General features: G+C 40.2%; 1 protein-coding gene across 1 annotated transcript in view; it reads left to right on the top strand.

Annotated features, from left to right (window-relative positions):
• LOC118633442 (collagen alpha-4(VI) chain-like) overlaps window positions 1-20,631 on the top strand; it is a 116,776-nt gene that overhangs the window by 18,447 nt on the left and 77,698 nt on the right. Inside the window, exons 5-8 of the mRNA XM_036267355.1 lie at window positions 1,064-1,693; window positions 4,987-5,532; window positions 6,114-6,671; window positions 18,438-18,772. Of these exons, the coding sequence (XP_036123248.1) occupies window positions 1,064-1,693; window positions 4,987-5,532; window positions 6,114-6,671; window positions 18,438-18,772 (2,069 nt within the window). The remainder of the gene's footprint in view (window positions 1-1,063; window positions 1,694-4,986; window positions 5,533-6,113; window positions 6,672-18,437; window positions 18,773-20,631) is intronic.

The raw sequence follows: 20,631 nt of genomic DNA, 5'->3' as shown, positions 1-20,631 counted from the left end.
GTGGTTTTGGCTCTATGCTAGAGCGATTTTTATTTTTTCCAACATCCAAGCAAATCTGGACATTTTTGGTATGTGGACACAGTTTATTTATTTATTTTTTATTTTATTTTACAGTAGGAACTGCCTTAAATTGTGAGAGAGGTATTTGGATTCCTCTTAGAAGGGAGGTTAGTGCAGTTGTAACCAATACCCCATTTAAGCAAGATTAAAGGAAAGCTGCTTTTATAGCAAATAAAACAGCCAGTGAGCTCAATGTATGGACAAAGATTTTTGATGGGAATTTGCAACACTTCAAGTTGCCTATGTTAAAATAACATTAAATTTACAGAGAAAGGTGCACAAGTTAATAGTCACAATTTATTTTTTTAAAATATGTTTTTATTGATTTTTTAGAGAGAGAGGAAGGGAGAGATAGAAGCATCGATGTGAGAGAGGAACATTGATTGGCGGCCTTCTGCACGCCCCCCACTGTGGATCGAGCCTGCACCCAGGGCATGTACCCTGACCAGCAATCGAACTGGGACCTCTCAGTCCATGGGATGACACTCAATCCACTGAACCACACCGGCTGGGCAATAGTCACAATTGATTATTTCCATTTTTTACCAGGGTAGAGAAAAAGTTATTAAATCCAGGGGGTTTCAGGGTTTCCTGAGATTAGAAAAAGGAAGAGAAAACTAGTCAAGCAAGACTCAGATGCTTCTAATAAACGTAATGAATTGAAAAATGACCTTAAAGCACTCTCTGGTGGATATACACATATTTACATATTTTACAAGTGATGTGAATACTCTTTCATGTGAAAAATTTGGGGATAAGTATGAACCCTGTGATGTTCTTTGACCATGCCCAATGACGGTCATAAAGGCTTCTACTACATTCTCAAGTGTATTAATATAGGTTAGGATAATATATATTATTATGATTTATAATACTAAATATTGCAGTATATAAAATAAATAAATATGATGCTACAAGATATAGCATAACTTTTATATACAAAATTGTCTTCGTTATTCTGTTCTCATGCTAAAGCCCTTCTTTTGTTTGTGTTTGTTTATAGCATGTCCGACTGCTATCCCTGCTGACTTAGTATTCCTCATTGAGGAATTTAGCAGCGTTAGGCAACTGAATTTCCAGCAAGTTGTCAATTTCTTAAAGACCACCGTCAGATCTCTAAGAATTCTTCCCGAATTTGTGAGAATTGGCTTGGTCTTTTATAGTGAGGAACCACGACTTGAGTTTTCACTGGATGCATTTAAGACTCCAGCTAAAATCTTGGAGCATTTGAACAAATTAACCTACAGGGAAAAAAGAGGAAGGACCAAGACTGGTGCTGCTTTGGATTTCCTAAGGACTGAGGTTTTCATTCAGGAGAAGGGCAGCCGGCCCAAGCAAGGTGTGCCGCAGATAGCCGTGGTCATCACGGAAGGCTTCTCCCAAGACAATGTGTCCAGACCGGCGTCTCTCCTCCGCAGGGCAGGGGTTACCATCTATGCAGTGGGCACCCAGCTTGCCTCAGAGAGTAAGGACTTGGAGAAGATAGCATCATATCCTCCTTGGAAGCATGTCATCTCTCTGGAATCCTTTTTGCAACTCTCCATTATGGGAAGCAAGATTAAAAACCAGCTCTGCCCTGAAATTGTGGGTATAAGAGTTTCCACTACTGGGATGGGCTTTGCCCAGAAAGAAGGTAAGAGGACCTTTTCCAAATTTGAGATATATATATATATATATATGAATATATATATATATATATATATTTATCTTTACTCTGCTTGCTCCATACACTCACTCACCTCCTCTACCTCTTCCTCACCCCATCCAAGAAAAGATTATGGAGTCAATTTATTAAAAAACAGAAACACAAAACATAAAAATAGAATTATTTTGTCTTGATTCCAAACAGTGCAGAAGAATGTGAAGTAAATAGTGAACACTCCTCCTTCTATCTTACCCCTCATCCATTTTAACAGTTAGATGAAAACATATGTATATTTACAGTAGAAGCCCTAGGGATCTGAGTATGGATTGACCAAATCTTAAGTCACATACAGCAGGAAATTATTTCTAAAGAGATACAAACACTCTTGAAACTAAAAACTTTGAACTTAAAAAATAAATGAACATCAACTTTCCAATCTTTTTTGTAGGGCCAATGCTGCTTTGAATATGAGCCCTGCTGATTGGAATTCTGTGTAATTTCTTCATCAATCACCCAATAGTGTATTTTCTATAGTTTCCAGTTTCTTTAAATTGAGAAGATAACTTAGCCACTTTTGAAACAATCTGAGTACAGAAGTGCTTATTGATTTTTATGATCTCAAAAAATCAATCTTTTATAGTGCTAGCAAGTACACCAGCAATTTCTTTGATAACAACTGGTCTTTATTTGCTTTTCTAAGCAGTTAACCTGGTTTTCATAGATGCTATAAACCTCTTTTATTCACACTCATATCCTACTGATTTGCACAATATTTGATTTGTTGTGTAATTATAGTAACAAAACTGCCATAAACAGGCTAGGAACAAACCCACATTGCTCTTGGTAGGCTTATTCTTCCACTAAGAAAAGCAGAACTGTGTAGTGTCCAACTGGGGAGCCTCCAAGGGGAGGGCATTCAGTGCATTGTGGGAGTATTGCTCATGTGTTGCAGAGGGAAGGGAGAATGTCAATTATCTGGGAGTCACCTAAGAGGAGGTTAGTTAGGAGACCTCCTACTGTATATGCAGTTAAAAAAAAACCACCAGAAAAAAACAACAGTAAAGCATGTGTACCTTGGGGTCAAATTGCCTGAATTTTAAATTCCAAATTTGCCACTTACTGGCTGTTATAAATATCTTGTGTCTGTCTGTCTACTTGTCTATTTTTGTCCACCCACGCTAGTATTTCTTAGATTCCAATCGGAATTATAGAAAGAAGATGATAACTTGAAATGTAGGTAATTAACTTAAAAATTCAAGACTGTGATTATATCTTCAGGGGCTAATGACTAAGCCTTTTTTTTGTTTGTTTGTTTAAACAATTACTAAATGATCTTGTAATTGTTTTTTTTTCCCCTCACCCGAGGAATTTTTTCCATTTTTGATCAGATAGAGTGGGCGGGAGAGAGGAAAAGAGAGAGAGAGAAACATCGATGTGAAAGGGGCGCATCAAGTGGTTGCCTTCCGCACGACCCCAACCAGGGACGAATCACAACCGAGGTATGTGCCCTTGACCAGAATCAAACCTGTGACTCATTGGTCCATGGGCCAATGCTCTAACCGCTGAGCCAAACCAGCCAGGGCTTTTGGTCTGTATTTTTAATCCCTTTCTCTCTTCTCGGAATAAGGAACAAAATTGTTAAATATGAATTTCTGTAGAAAAGGAGAGAAGGTTCCTTTTCTCTCTTTCTAATTCATAAGCAGTATAAAGACTTGAGAGTTGCTTTCTTTCCCAGACTGCGTAGAAACCTAGAATCAGAAAAATCAGCCCAAAGTATAGAGGAGTTGGGGGTGGGGGTAGCTTAGTGGTAAATAGAAGTTGGGACATTTTTACGAGAATTCTGTCCTGACTGATCATTATGTTCATAATATCTACCGTTTATTGGTCATCTGTTATATGTCAGTCACTGTGCTAAGCACTTTGTATATGTAATAGATGTGGATGCTTAGCAGCAGCCAGACTATAATATCTTTTTCCCAGACCACCCCAATCTCCCCTCCCCCAAATCCTCATCTGCCAAGATTCACAAGAATGTGCAGTGCCAGGCAATATTCAGGACTCTCGGCTCCTCTGGACAGTGCAAAGGCCCTGGGCTGTGCTGGAGACTCTTCGGGCCACTGCTGCATGGAGCTGGCCATAGAGATGCCCCTTCCTGCACAGCGGGCCTTTTCTTAGACTCAGGCTAGTTATCAACCTGTCACCAGTGGGTGCTGGGTTCCAGCAAGGTCTGAGTTTCTGCCTTCTTTTTTCATAATTTTCCCTTCATCCTCCAAGCATTCGATAAACACCATAGGGGCAGATCACTCCTCTGTTGCTTTCTAAGCCACACCCCCTTCCAATGCCTGCCCCTCTAGGGTAGGGATGCCTAGTTAATTTGAAAATCATTCAGACAAACAAGAAACACTTTTTCATCTTTTAGTATAAGTATGTCTCACATATTTCTGGACCCAGGTCCTCACACACGAAGGCATGAGCAACAGAGCCCAACTCCTGCCTCAGATCACTTCCCTTTCGTCCGGGAAACATGAAAAGGCCCTTGGTTCTTCCCCAGGTTCAAGAGAATCCAGACATTAATAACCCAAGGCAGGGTCATCCTTACTGAAAGGAGCAAGGAGAAAGTTATGTTTCCTTCTTTTTGAGGAATCTGCTAGGTGACAAAAATAAAACTCTGGGTGATCTTAACCATGAAATTTTAATACTCGGCTTTGCTGTGTTTCCATAATCTTATTTGATGCTCCCAATAAACTCACTGAGTGGGTGTTAAGATTCTTGTTTGACAGATCAGAAATTGACATGCAAAGGGACAAGCCTGCTCTAAGTGGTGGGGACGGGATCTAAAACAGAAAGTTTACAAATTCATTTAAGGTAATTAAATTAAATTTCAGAAAGTGCCCATATATTTAAAAAGTGTGACTTGCATGGGAAGCAGGAATATAGATACTGAGACAATTCACTGCTTGAAATATGCTCTGATATTTTACTTTTAGCTTGTTCTCAACTTCCCCAACTGAGAAATGTCAGGTACTATTTACTTCATGTCTCAAGTGGGGTTCATCAGAAACAGACTCTGAGCCAAGGATCTGGCTGCAAGCGATTTATCCCAGAGGTGACTCCGGGGCTCACTGGTAGGGGAGTGGAGAGGAGAGAGAGGAAGGGGAGGCAGTCAGTCCAGGCTGAATCAGTGAGCAGGTTATTGCTATAGACAGCTGGGGCTCGGTTCTGCTGAGCACTACACTCCATCTCACCTCTGTTCTAATGAGTTGCTGCTTCTTGTTGCCTAGACTGTGTGCACATCGAGAAGGCAGATATCTACTTCCTTATTGATGGATCTGGCAGCATCCAACAAGACAATTTTCTTGAAATGAAGGTGTTCATGAATGAAGTGATAAAGATGTTCCATATCGGGCCCAACAGAGTACAGTTTGGAGTCGTTCAGTACTCAGACGGAATTAGTAGTCAGTTTATCCTCAGCCAGTATGCCAGTGTGGCCAGACTGAAGGAAGCCATTGATGACATCCAACAGAGGGGAGGTGGCACCCTGACAGGTCAGGCCTTGAGGAGCATGGCTCAGATCTTTGCAAAGACTGCTCGTCGCAACGTGCCTTGGTACCTCATAGTCATCACTGATGGTCGATCTGCGGACCCAGTGGCTCAGGCTGCAGAGGCATTGAGAGGATACGGAGTCATCATTTATGCTATTGGGGTGAGAGATGCTAACACCACTGAGCTTCAGGAGATTGCTAAAGACAAGATGTTTTTTGTGCATGAATTTGATTCATTGAAGGCCATCCAGCAAGAAGTGGTACAAGACATCTGCTCCTCAGAGAGTAAGAATGTTTTTCTTCAGTCTCTCTCTCCAAATATATGTGTCTAGTCTATGTGAATAAGCTTCATTCTTTTTTTTCTCACCCGAGGATATTTTTCCATTTTTTGTACAGATAGAGTGGGAGGGAGAGAGAGGAAGGGAGAGAGAGAGAGAAACTTCGACATGAAGGGACACATCGAGTGGCTGCCACCCGCACGACCAACCAGGGCCGGGGACAAACTGCAACCGAAGTACGTGCCCTTAGCGGGAACCGAACCCGGGTCTCTCCGGACCGCAGGCCGACGCTCTAACCGCTGAGCCAAACTGGCCAGGGCAATAAGCTTCATTCTTGAAGTGTGGATTCACTAGTCCATAAATGAGTATTGGACATGACCACGACCTAGGATGAAGCAAGCCAGTCAGATTTTATATCTTAATTATATAGCTGTGTCTATTTTAAGAAAATCTATTTCATTGGCTTCCTCTTCCACCCCCTTTAAAAATATTTTCATGTTGTATATCTGCCACCTCTGTCTCTTTTGACTTGTAATGAATTGGTTTCAGTCTCTGAGCAAATATTCTGTTCTTTCTTTTCCCCCACAGCCTGTAAGAATAAGAAAGCTGACATTATCTTTCTGATAGATGGTTCAGAATCCATCTCCCCAAAAAACTTTGAAAAGATGAAGGGATTCATGAAGAGGATGGTGAATCAATCTAATATCGGTGCTGATGAAATTCAGTTTGGCCTTTTGCAGTTCAGCTCAACCCCCCAGGAAGAATTCAGGCTCAACCAATACTTCTTAAAGGTGGACATTCACAGAGCAATCTCCAATGTTCAGCAGATGAATGATGGCACCCGTACTGGGAAAGCCCTGACTTTCACTCTGCCTTTTTTTGACAGTTCAAGGGGAGGGAGACCTGGTGCTGTTTATCAGTATTTGATTGTGATCACCGATGGGGTTGCCCAGGACAATGTAGCCACGCCAGCCAAGGCCCTCAGAGACAGAAATATAATTATTTTTGCCATCGGGGTGGGAGAAGCCAAAAACTCTCAGCTTTTGGAGATGACTAATGACCAGGGTAAAGTGTACTATGGAGAGAATTTTGAGTCCCTGCAGAATCTGGAGAAGGAAATTCTTTATAAGGTCTGCATTCCAGAAGGTGAGTGGCAGAGTGTTTGTTATTTGATCCACAAGCCCATCGGAGGTGTCAAGGACCCTGTGAGCTCTCTTAATAAAGTAAAACTGATCCTTCTAGCTGGGGGAGGGAGAGATGATCACCCTGTGGGGAGGACATCTGTGGTTCACCTTCCCCTGGGGATTCTTTTAATCAGTCCCTGGCTGTCTCCACTCTGGTCTCCAGAGGCCCGGACTTTCTCAGAACTCTGTCCTTAGAAAGTTCTCACAACTCTTCCCTTTATTACTTGCAGATAGACAAAACCAGACTGGAACCCGTAAACACAGCTTACTGAAGATTTGAGCACATCAAAAGGGAAATAGAAGCAGAGAATACTATCAGTTAGATAGTAGTTCATGTGAAATGGAACACACTCTTTTCTATGTGGCTCCGTACAGGAGTGTCTCTACTTTGTTGCTCATCTGCTTCCATATGGCCGCAGTCATGTGCAATCCCATGTTATCTCCTCAAGCTTTTATTGAAACAGCAAGGTCCAGAGATAAGCGTTCCTCTTCCCAGCAGTCTGACTGTTTTCTGATCTTATCTCAACACTTGCCTTTCTGTGGTTGATTTACCCAAAGAATGTCTTCATGGATGACTGTACCTCCCTCCCGCAGGGAGTGAGATTCTACAGCAAACCACATTATAAACAGAATAGCTAACGTTTGGATTGATGCTTTACTTTTATGCCAGGGCTGTTCCAAGGGCTTCCATATATTAAAACATTAAATCTTCACATAACCCTATTGAATAGATACTATTTTACAGAGGAAGAAACCAAGGCACAGAAAAATCAGGTTATTTGGCCTAAATAAATAGCAAAGCTGAAATTTGAACTTGAGGAAGCCTGGTTCTAGAGTTTGTATACTAAATACTATTCTATATTGCCTTTTGCTATATGTAGTAGAGTAGAGCATAATAGGGCCTCTCAAATGATAACAGGCACTTGAACCACCTGAAGGTTTTGTTAAACTGCAGATGATGATTCAGTAGTTCTGGGTAGGATTCCTAGTACTAACACGTTCCCAGGTGATGCTGATCCTGTGAGTCTCAAATCATACTTTGAATAGGAGGCTACAATAGCATGGCATAATGAAACACGGTATAATATGGAAGAGTATTATATAAGGATATACAGTCATGTGTCACTTAATGATGAGGATATCTTTTTTAAAAAAGTCATTTAATATTTTTCAATTATAGTTGACATACATTATTATATTAGTTTCAGGTGTACACCCCAGGGATTAGACATTATATAACTTAGTAAGTGATCATCCTGATAAATCTTGTACCCATTTGACACCATACACAGTCATTAGAATATTATTGACTATATCCCCTATGCTGTACCCTACAACCCCTTGACTATTCTATAACTACAATGGGAAAAGCATCCTTAGGTGATTTCACCATTCTGTGGACGTCATAGAGAGCACTTACACAAACCTAGATGGCATATCCTACTACTGTAATTGTAGGTGCTATACTTTCACAGCGCTGGTCGCACAGTAGGTTTGTTTACACCAGTATCACCACAAACAAGTCAGTAATTGTCAAAGCTCTGACCCTTGGCTTTTCTTTTTGTAACATACGTGCCTGATGTAAGCTTCCATTGCTAAGGCATCCATTTCAAAGAGGCATCTGCTTCAAAGAAGGCTATTTGGAATAAACACATTGCCTGCCTCACTAGATAAAGAATCCGGCCACCTCCCAGACTGAGGCGCCTTTGTTTTAGAGATTTTGGTTTATGTATTTTGATAACTGACCATTTAAGCTACTTGTTCTTTTTCTTTTCCTGTGCTTTGAACTCACCCTCTTAAATTTGACATTAACGAATAACCAGTGAGCTGCAAAATCTTAGGCCCTCCTTCCTCATGCTTGACCCCAATAAAAGCAGAATTCTAGGCCTCTGCACTCTCTCTACCTGCGATCTTGCTGTGCCTTGTACACCCTAGCTTTAAGAAATAAACTTTTTTTTTCTTTAAAGTTTCCTAATTGTTATTGCTGAAGGGTGGCTTAAAATGTAGTAAGAACCAAAGGGTTGGTCCGGTTGTACCACTGGTTTAGAAAGAGATGTCTGTGGGAAGCTCACTGGGGCCCAGGTGAGTGCCCCCAGGAATTTCTCAGGATCGCATTACTATTCATAGACTGAGACCAGCATAAAACAGTAATACATTGCACTATGACCTTATCTTGGCTACAATATCACTAGGCAATAGGGATTTTTGGCTCCATTATAATCTTCTGGGGCCACAGATATGAATATGGTCTGTTGTTGACCAAAACATCATGTCATTATGAGGCTCATGATATTGCTGCCAGTGGAAATTGTGTTCTTTCATGGGATCACAAGGAAACCATTCCATGGACCCACATACGGGAGAGTATGGTATGATGAGATTTATTTGGGTGAAAATAGCAGGCTGCCCCTGGGTTTCCAGTGTCTCATCTCTGTCCATCCCACCATGGAAAAAGTGCAATCTTGTCTTCATCAAGTCCAAAATAAAGACCAGTGTCCAAAGTTTCTGTGTCATATAAAAGCCTAGTCCTTTGGAGCCCACGTGGTCTGCAGGTGGCTGCTAGATCCGCATAGTTGTTACGGAGAGGAATAAATAAGGCCAGTGAGTGTTACTGGGTGAGAGAGAGAGAGAAGGGTTTTGTTAGCGGGGACTATATTATCTCGAACAGGAGCTCTTTTCAAACTAACGAATCAATTTCCCAGGCTTTCACCGGCTTCTGATGCGTCTACCTCCTAGCCAATCTATTCTTTCCCAGGCTAGACTGACAGGCCTCTGTGGTCACCATCTCAGCTCCTATTGGGTATGTCTTCTAGAAGTACCCTCCGCCTGCACCATTTTGACTTCTGAGCATGTGCTTACCTCTCCCTGCTCCCCCCTTCCTGGTTAAACAGGTTTATGCTCCCTCATTGATTATGCTTAGTAAAATGTCTAATTCCATTTGCTCCCGTCCTTTATTAATATCTTGCTACCTACTCTAGTAATAGTACTATAGTATAGAATATCATAGAATGTCATCAACTGGTATAATATGGTATAGTAATGTATAGTATGGTACAGTGAAGTAGAGTATGGAATCATATAGAAGAGTATATAATGGAACCCATAAATCCAATAGTCCTACATCAACCCCATGTGAAGCAGATGCTATTATGATACCAAGTTTCCGGTATCACCATTAGAAAAACAAGGGAGGTTAAGAATCACAGATGGGAAATAATAGAGTCACGGTTTTACTTCCCAGCAGTTGGCGTAAAAAGCTGGAGCCAGTTTTATAGAGTATTAAATTAATGTTTTTTGTTTATAGTGTCTGAAGAATATCACTACTTTGCGGTGTCCTTGGTGAACTCAGAAATCAATTGAAAAGAGTGCATGTGTAACATGCTTTAAGTAAGCAAGGATTATGGGATGTCCTGCATTAAGCAGTTCAGATTCTTCAGAAATTAAAGTCCTATTCTTGTGTTCATCTGCACCTGAGTATTATCTAGAAGAGGAAAAAAGATACAGGGTCCCAGCCTCTCTTTTAATTTTGCACCATGCAGTAAATTAGAATTTATATTTATCTTCAGCTTTGTCTTAACTTTTTAAATTAAATTAAAATTAGCTGGATACTTTAATCATAGCTGGGCTCTAATTAATTCTGGAATTCTAGAATCATAAAACTGAATCATAAAGATTCTAGGTTATCTGGCAAGATTAAAACTCTATCCATTAACAGAAAAAAAATGCTCCTTGCATTTCAGAATACAGCCAGTTGAAAATGTCCCTGGGGAAAATGTGAATTAGAAGTGTTGAAATAATATACCATACTGCAAAAAGGAAATTTCTTTTTTTCTGAAATGAGATTTGATATAGAAATGAGACTTACATCTGTGGAAACTCCTTTTGGTGAACTTCAATTAGAGATTTAAAAATTAAAACAAGCCCTGGCTGGGTTGCTCAGTTGGTTGGAATGTCATCCTACATCCCATGGGTTTGATTCCTGTCAGGGCACATACCTAGGTTGTGGGTTCGATCCCCCTTTGGGGCACATATGGGAGGCAACCAATTGATGTTTTTGTGTCACATTGAAGTTTCTCTCTCTCTCTCTCGTCCACTCTCTTTAAAATCAAACATATCCTCAGGTGAGTATTAAAAAAAAAATTCAAGACAAAACCAAGATGTTTTATATGAAAGGAAGGGAAGAAAGCATTTTCTATCTCAGCAGCTTCAGAAACATATTTGACTAGCTAGCCCAGAGTATGATATTTAGGGGATAGAAAACTCATGGCTCACCCCTGGATCTCAGATCCCTGAGAAACTTTAAGCCACTGTTTATAACCCTTTTCAGTGGTGATGGGTCCATTATTTATTTTCCTCAAAATTGCCCCCCTCCCAATGTGCAGTTTTGTTTTCATTGATTCTAAGCTAAATACTCCAATGTGTGCTAGTCTAAGGAAAAAATGTCCACATGTCCTGGGTTGGCCTGGACAGTCCAGAGTAATTAATAATAGCCACCCTTTTATGGTCAATAAGTTACATTTTAAATCATTCATTCAGATTCTAATTCAGGTGCGTCTGTGACCATCAACTTTTGCCTCTTCAGTGAAATTTTGTGGATGGTCTTATTTGCCTATGAGTGGGTGGGTAGAAACGGACAGATCAATAGACCTTCAGATTCTAGCTACACCTTTCCAGGAAGGCTTAAAAGGTTTCAGGTAGAAGTTACAGAAAATTGGGAGGGATTGTCAGTCCTGATCTTTTCTAATGTGCTCCCCTGAAATGAGGTATATGCATGGGTGGTGAATGAGGAAGACAACTTCCAGGAGAGAAGGAAATAGCACAGCTTGTGCTTAAAGAGACTCAAGGCTTATTTATATTTTCTTCTTCATTCATTTGTCTATCTGTATGAGGTACTGGGAAAGTAAGATGACATAGTCTTACTATTGAGGAATCCTCGTTTAGTGGTAGAGAAAGTCAAGTAAAGTAGATCAAGGGCATTTGATAATTCAACTTGAGAAGATGGGGACATGGTCAGAAGGAGCTTTAGGGAGGGGATTACTTAAACCGATACTTGAAAGATATGTGTCAGTTAATCAGATTGGAAGGGGCGGGGATGGGGTAGGTAGAGGAAATAGGATTTGCAGAGGTGTAGAGGTACGGAATAGTATATATTGTATGAGTTAGCTTTTTTATTAAAAATAATTTTATTTATTTATTTATTTATTTATTTATTTATTTATTTATTTATTTATTTTCCATTGACAGAGAGAGAGAGATAAAAGGAGAGGGAAAGAGAGAAACATCCATTGGTTACCTTTTGTATGTTCCCTAACCAGGGATCAAAACCACAACTGGGTATGTAACCTGAGTGGGAATTGAACCTATGACCTTTCGGTGTATGGGACAACAGTCCAACCAACCGAGCCACACTGGCCAGGGCTGTATCAGTTAGCTTTTGCTGCGTAACAAAACACCCCCTAAATTAAGCAATGACCATTATTTAGTGTATACTTCTGTGGGGTTCATTTTTTCCCCTCTATTTATTTTACTTTTTTATTTTTTAAATTAATTTATTTTTTGTTACAGATGTTTCTCCTTTTCCCCACACTGATTCCCCCTTCTCCTACCCTCCTCACCTCACCCTGTCCGTGACCTTTGTTGTCCATGACCTTTGTTCATGCATACATGCATATGAGTTCTGTGGTTTATCTCTCCCCCACCAGCACTTCTTCTGGAGATTGTCAGCCTGTACCCCACTTCCACGTCTCTGAGGAACATAACCCCATTCCTCAGACTGTTATGTTCATTATATTTCACAAATAAGTGAGATCATATGATACTTATCTTTCTCTGTTTGGCTTGTTTCGCTTAGGATAATACTTTCCAGGTCCCTCCAAGTCATCTCAAAGGATGAGAGCTTTCTTTCTTATAGCTGCATAGTACTCCATTGTGTATATGTACCAGGGCTTTTTTTATCCATTCATCCACTGATGGACATTTGGGTTGTTTCTAGATCTTAGCTATTATAAATAGTGCTGCTATGAACATAGGGGTACACATATTTTTTCTGATTGGTGTTTCAGGTTTCTTTGGGTATATTCCTAGAATTGGGATCACTGGGTCAAATGGAAGTTCAATTTTTAATTTTTTGAGGTAACATCATAGTGTTTTCCATAGTGGCTGCACCAGTCTGCATTCCCACCAGCAGTGTACTAGAGTCCCCTTTTCTACACACCCTCACCAACACTTGTTGTTTGATGATTTGTTGATGGCGGCATTTCTGACAGGTGTGAGGTGATACCCCATTGTTGTTTTAATTTGCATCCCTCTGATGATTAGTGATGTTGAGCATTTCTTCATATGTCTCTTAGTTATTTGTATGTCGTGTTTGGAGAGGTGTCTATTTAATTCCTCTGGCCATTTTTTAATTGGGTTCTTTGTCTTCCTTTTGTTGAGCTGTATGAGCACTCTATAGATATTGGAAAATAACCCCTTCTCTGATGTATCATTGGCAGTTATGCTCTCCCATACAGTGGGTTGCCTTTCCATTTTGATGACTGTATCTTTTGCTGTGCAGAAGCTTTTGAGTTTGATGTAGTCCCATGTGTTCATTTTCTCCTTTGTTTCTGTTGCCTTAGGTGATGTATCAGTGAAAATTCTGCATATGATGTTTGAAATTTTGTTGCCTATATTTTCTTCTAGGATTTATATGGATTCATGAGTCACATTTAAGTCTTTTATCCATTTTGAGTTTATTCTTGTGTATGGTGTACATTGATGATCCAGTTTCATTTTTTTGCATGTAGCTGTCCAATTTTCCCAACACCATTTATTAAAGAGGCTGTCTTTACTCCACTGTATGCTCTTGCCCCCTTTGTCAAATATTAATGGAGCATATTGCCTTGGGTCCATTTCTGGGTTCTCTGTTCTGTTCCACTGGTCTATCTGCCTGTTCTTGTGCAGTACCAGGCTGTTTTGATTATAGTGGCTTTGTAGTATAACCTGAAACCTGGTAATGTGATCCCTCCAACTTTGTTCTTCTTTTTCAAGATTGCTGTGTCTATTTGAGGTCTTTTTTGGTTCTATATGAACTTTGAAGTATTTGTTCTAGTTCTGTGAAGTATGCTGTTGGTATTTTGATGGGGATTGCATTGAATCTATAGATTGCTTTGGGTAGTACGGACATTTTAATGATGTTGATTCTTCCAATCCATGAGCAAGGTATGTGCTTCCACTTTTTTATATCTTCCTCTATTTCTTTTTTCAATGACCTTTAGTTTTCTGCAAATAGGTCCTTTATTTCTTTGGTTAAATTTATTCCTGGGTATCTTAATTTTTTTGCTGTGATGGTAAATAGGATTGTTTTTTTCAGTTTCTCTTTTTGTGAGTTCATCACTGGTGTATAAAAATGCCATCAATTTCTTGACATTAATTTTGTATCCTGCTACTTTGCCAAATTCATTTATTAAGTCTAGTAAATTTTTGATGGAGTCTTTGGGGTTTTCTACGTACAGTATTATGTCATCTACGAATAATAACAGTTTCATTTCCTTCTTTCCCATTTGGATTCCTTTTGTTTTTTTCCTCCTGTCTTATTGCTGTGACTAAGACTTCCAATACTATGTTAAATAAGAGTGGTGAAAGTGGGCATCCTTGCCTTGTTCCTGTTCTTAAGGGAAATGCTTTTAGTTTTTGCCCATTGAGTATGATGTTGGCTGTAGGTCTTTCATATATGGCCTTTATTATGTTGAGATATGATCCCTCTATTCCTAGATTGCTGAGCATTTTTATCAGAAATGGGTGCTGGATTTTGTCGAATGCTTTTTTAGCGTCTATTGATATGATCATATAATTTTTATCTTTCAGTTTGTTTATGTGGTGTATCACATTTGTTGATTTTTGAATATTGTACCAGCCTTGCATCCCTGGGATGAATCCCACTTGGTCATGGTGAATACTTTTTTTGATGTATTACTGGATTCGATTTGCCGGTATTTTGTTCAGGATGTTGGCATCTATGTTCATCAGGGATATTGGCCTGCAGTTTTCTTTGTTTGTAGTGTCTTTTTCTGGTTTTGGAATTAGAATTATGCTGGCCTCATAAAATGAGTTGGGAAGCCTTTCTTCTTCTTGAATTTTTTGAAATAGTTTGAGGAGAATGAGTGTTAGTTCTTCTTTGAATGTTTGGTAAAATTCCCCTGTGAGGCCGTCCGGGCCTGGGCTTTTGTTTGCTGGGAGAGTCTTGATTATTTCTTCAATTTCTTTTGTTGTTATTGGTCTGTTAAAGTTTTCTATCTCTTCCTGGTTCGGTTTTGGGAGACTACGTGTTTCTAGGAATTGATCCATTTTGCTTAGATTGTCGAATTTGTTGCCATATAATTGTTCATAAAATTTGTTAACGATCTGTTGTATTTCTGTAGTGTCAGTTATTATTTCTCCTCTTTCATTTCTGATTTTGTGTATATGGGTTCTCTCTCTTTGTTTCTTGGTGAGTCTAGCTAAGGGTCCATCAATCTTGTTTATTTTTTCAAAGAACCAGCTCTTTGTTTCATTGATCCTTTGAATTGTTTTTTTTGGTCTCCATGTTATTTATTTCTGCTCTGATCTTTACTATTTCCTTCCTTTAACTTGCTCTGGGGTTTTCTTTTTGTTTGCTTTCTAGTTCTTTAAGTTGTGAGGTTAGATAATCTGTTAGAAATTTTTTTGCTTCTTGAGGTAGGCCTGTAGTGCTATGAACTTCCCTCTCAGAACTGCTTTCGCTGCATCCCATAGATTTTATGTTGTTGTGTGTTCATTTTCATTGGTTTCCAGGAAGTTTTTAATTTCTTCCTTGATCTCCATGGTAACCCATTCATTGCTCCATAACATGCAATTTAGCCTCCATGTTTTCAAATGTCTTTGCATGTTCTTGTTGCAGTTGATTTCTAGTTGTATGCCTATGTGATCTGAGAAGAATGCTTGATATGATTTCAGTCTTCTTGAACTTGTAGAGACTGAGTTTGTGTCCTAACATGTGGTCTATCTTTGAGAATGTCCCATGTGCACTTGAGAAGAATGTGAGTTCTGCAGTTTTCGGGTGTTATTCTCTGTAGATATCTATTAAATCTATCTGATCTAGCACTTCTTTAGAGTCTGTGTTTTCTTGTTAATTTTTTGTCTAGATGATCTATCCAGTGATATCAGCAGGGTGTTGAAGTCCTTTGCTATGATTGTATTGCTGTTGATTTCTTCTTTGAAGTCCTCCAGAAAGTTTTTAATATATGTTGGTGCTTCCATATTGGGTGCATATATGTTTACCAAGGTTATATCTTCCTGTTGGATAGATCCTTTCAATATTATATAATGGCCTTCTTTGTCTCTAGTTATGGCCTTCATTTTGAAATCTGCTTTATCCAATATAAGTATTGCTACCTTAGCTTTTTTTTTTTTTTTGATTTTCGTTTGCTTGAAAGATTTTTTTCCATCCCTTCACTTTCAACCAATGTGAGTCTTTTGTTGTGAGATGGGTCTCTTGTAGACAACATATATGTGAGTCATGCTTTCTTATCCAGTCAGCTACTCTGTATCTTTTTATCAGAGCCTTCAAACCATTTACATTTAAGGTGATAATTGATACGTAGTTATTTATTGCCATTTTTGTTTAACCTGGTTCTATTTTTCTTCCTATTTCTTCTACTAATTATAGCAGACCTTTTAGCATATCTTGCAGTGCTGGTTTGGTGTTAATATATTCCCTTAGCCTTTTCTTTGTCTGGGAAGCTGTTTATTTGACCTTCTATTTTGAATGACAGCCTTGCTGGATAGAGTAGTCTTGGATTCAGATCCTCGTTTTTCATGACCTTAATTACTTCATGCCACTCCCTTCTGGCCTGTAGTGTTTCTGTGGAGACTTCAGCTGAGAGCCTAATGGGGTTTCCTTTGTAGGTAACCTGTTGCTTATCTCTTGCTGCCTCTAGGATTCTCTCTTTGTCTTTAATTTTTGGCATTTTAATGAGTATGTGTCTTGGTGTGGGCCTGTTTGGGTTCTTCTAATTGGGGCTCTCTGTGCTTCTTGAACTTGAATGCCTTCTTCCTTCACCAAATTAGGAAAGTTTTCTGTCACTATTTCTTCAAATATATTCTCTAACCCTTGCCCATTTTCTTCCTCTTCGGGGACTCCTATGATGCGAATGTTATTATGTTTCCAGTTGTCCCACAGTTCTCTTAAGCTATCTTCCTTTTTTTTTTTTTTTAAATTGTTTTTGCCTTTTCGTTTTCTGATTGGTTGATTTTTTTCTACCCTGTCTTCTAATTCTCTGATCTGGTCCTTAGCTTCCTCTACTCTGCTGGTTAGTCTTTCCAATGTGTTCTTAATTTCTGCTATGTCATTCTTCATTTCCACTTGGTTGGTTTTCAGTGTTTCTGTATCTTTTATCATTATGCTGATGTCCTTACTCATGCTATTGACCTTCCTCAAGATCATGGATTTGAAATCAATGCTGATAATTTGCTTAACTGCATTTCATTGATCTCATCTTCGATAGAGTTCTCTTGTTCTTTCGTTTGGAATTTGTTTCTTTGTTTCACCATTTTGGCTATCTCAGTGGGTTTTGGAGCCTGCCAAATTTTTCCTGTGGGTGTTGGTGTTCTGCTGTTTGTGGCTTCCTCTACTGGGTTTGGATGAGCCTGGGTGGGCCACGTTAAACACTACTGTCAAGTCTTACTTTCCTGGGTAGGTTTGCAAGCCCAGGGAAGGTTTAGTTATCCTCCAGCTTTTTTTCTGGTGGCTAGTAGTCTCAGTTACTCAGTGCCTTGGAATGTAGCCCTGGTGTTCTGCCTAAGAGGATTTCCAGAGGGTGGGATAGGTGCTGGTTGTTAATGAGTCTCAATTTGCATTTCTTTGCCTCAACTGGAAAGGGCTGATTCTCTGAGGGGAGGGGGAAGCTGCTACTTTTCCCCACATCTCTGGGAAGGAGCACACTCGCCACCGTCCTTTGTGGCCCCAACTCAGCAACAACTCTGAGTGCCCTCCAAATCCCGGGTGTCTCCACAGAGTGTCAGCCCAGTCTGCCCTCCCTCTGCCATAGCCCCCAGGTGAGTAGCTGTGGCTATTTTAGCACTTTGTCCTGGCTCTCTGGGCTGTGGAGCAGGCTTGGTCTATTCCCCAAGGGCACTGCTCACAGCTAAGACTGCTACTGTCTGTGGGCTCCCAGCCCGCCACCCTCTTTCGCCTCCGCTGATCCTCTGCAGTCCCTGGTTATATGGTCCTGTCCTGCTGATTTTCTGTTGCTTTTTTCCAAGGATTTGTCTTTATTTTAGTTGTAATTGCCATTTGGTTCTGGGAGGTCGTCTGCATGGCTTCTCTTCACTCCGCCTCCTTTTTCACATCCTCTAAGCCTATGTTGTATCAGTTGGGTTGCACAGGCCTCTCTGGTGCTTTAGCATCCTGCAGGTCCCTCGGGTAACGGGATGGCACAGTCCCTGCTGGGTAGCGCAGTGCTCTCTGGTGCTTCAGCACCCCACAGGCCCTGTGGGTAACTTGATCGTGCAGTTCCTGCTGGGTGGCACAGGCCTCTCTGGTGCTTCAGTACCCCATAGGTCCCACAGGTAACTGGATGGCACAGTCCCTGCTGGGTTGTAGGGGCCTCTCTGGTGCTTCAGCACCCTGTGGGGTTCTTTTTTTCAGAGCAGTCTTGGCTGATATCTTCTGGGCCCTGCCATGCATTTATAGATGACTAATTCGATTTTTTTTTCTCCTCCACCTTCAAAGAATGCAAAATAGATTTGTCTGTAGGAATTGATATCTCCACTCCCACATGGCAAAATCAGAAGAAGCTTCAAGGGTTACTGCCAGAGCTGATGCAACAGTTGGCCTTGCTTCCGAACATCAGCTGTAACAATTCTGGGCAGATCAACACAATGTTTCGCTACTTGGTTCCTGACTCAGATGGCCAGCTTATCTTCGACTCAGGCTTTGAGAAGTATAGTGATGAAATCATTCAGAAGTTCTTGGTTCATCAGGCTGCCAAGAGCAACCATATGAATGTGAATTTTTTGCAGTCCCTCGGAGATAACGCTATCAACTTCTCTTCTGCTAAAGTGAAGGTAATAAATGCTGAGAACCCATGTTATGTAGCCATCAGGCAGGGTTGGGAGGAGGCAGGGATAAGGCTTTTGTGACTAAGGCCAACTAAACTGTTCTTCATTGGAGATACTACATGGAGAAAACCATAGTCTTACCCAGTAAAGACCAACAAGAAATGTACTTTCATTCAGTCAACAAATATTTACTAAGTCTTAGAGGCTCTATGTTGAATAATGTTAGTAGGAATGAAAGGATTAAGTCCCTGCCCTCAAGTTGTCCACAGTTTAGGGATTCAGATTCTTCCATGAAATTATCCATTTCAAAGACCACAGGAATATATTTTGAGACTCCCTAGCTCCTTATGGTCACTGATTGCCATGTAGAGTAGGGCCTGTTATTTCCCTAGTCAGTAACTGAACTGTCTTTAGTGATAGCTAATGGTCCCTAGTGCAGCCCAGCTCTTCCCTTCTTAGCCCCAAAACTTTACACCCACAAAGGTCCACAGAGATAGCAAGATCTCATGTGACATGTATTAAGAAATGACATCTCTCAGCTTTATCTTTTTAAAACTAGATCCAGTTTTGTTTATTTATTATTAATTTATTTTTGTTACAGATGTTTCTCCTTTTCCCCCATTAACACCTTTCTCCCAATCTAGCTCCCCCTCTACCCCCCAGCATTAGCATTGTTGTCTATGTGCATTGGCTGTGCATATAGGTTCTTCAGTTTATTTCTTCCCTTCCTCCCGCCCCCCTCCTCTGAAGTTTGTCAGTCTGAACCCTACTTCTATGTCTCTGGGTCTATTTTGTTCATCCGCTTATTTTGTTCATTATATTCCACAAATAAATGAGATTATGTGATATTTGTCTTTCTCTGATTGGCTTATTTCACTTAGCATAATACTCTTCAGGTCCCTCCATGACATCTCAAAGGATAAGAGATCTTTCTTTCTTACAGCTGCATAGTACTCCACTGTGTATATGTGCCACCGCTTTTTTACCCACTCATCCATTGATGGACACTTGGGCCATTTTCAGATCTTAGCAATTGTAAATAGTGCTGCTATGTACATAGGGGTACATACAGTCTTTCTGATTGGTGTTTTAGGCTTCTTAGGGTATATTTCTACAAGTGGGATAACTGGGTCAAATGGCAGTTCAATTTTTAATTTTTTTTTTTTTTTTATATCCTCACCCGAGGATATTTTTCCATTTTTTGTACAGATAGAGTGGGAGGGAGAGAGAGAGAGGAAGGGAGAGAGAGAGAGAAACATCGACGTGAAAGGTACACATTGAGTGGCTGCCACCCGCACGACCAACCAGGGCCGGGGACAAACTGCAACCGAAGTACGTGCCTTTAGCGGAAACCGAACCCGGGTCTCTCCGGACCGCAGGCTGACGCTGTAACCGCTGAGCCAAACTGGCCAGGGCCAATTTTTAAGTTTTTGAGGAAACACCATATTGTTCTCCATAGTGGCTGCACCAGTCTGCATTCCCACCAGCAGTGTACTAGAGTCCCCTTTTCTCTACACCCTCGCCAGCACTTGTCGTTTGATGATTTGTTGATGGTTGCCTTTCTGGTAGGTGTGAGGTAATAGTTCATAGTTGTTTTAATTTGCATCTCTCTGATGATTAATGACCTTGAACATTTTTTCATATGTCTCTTGGTCATTTGTGACATCTCTAAGCTTTAAAAGTTACAATTATTGTTTCCTTCAGTCGTGCATACAATGAGTTTATTTCTTGACTAGTATAATTCATTTGTTTCAATTGAGATTTTCTATGAGTAGAGGTAATGCATTTTAATTGTAGAAAATGCAACAATTTTTTTTTGGTATTTTTACATTGATTAAGATGAGTATTATAAGACAATTTTTGGA

Source organism: Molossus molossus, unplaced genomic scaffold, assembly GCF_014108415.1.
Source record: "Molossus molossus isolate mMolMol1 unplaced genomic scaffold, mMolMol1.p scaffold_m16_p_18, whole genome shotgun sequence".
In the NCBI taxonomy this organism is placed as follows: Eukaryota; Metazoa; Chordata; class Mammalia; order Chiroptera; family Molossidae; genus Molossus; species Molossus molossus.
This window is presented reverse-complemented; position numbering and strand designations above follow the sequence as displayed.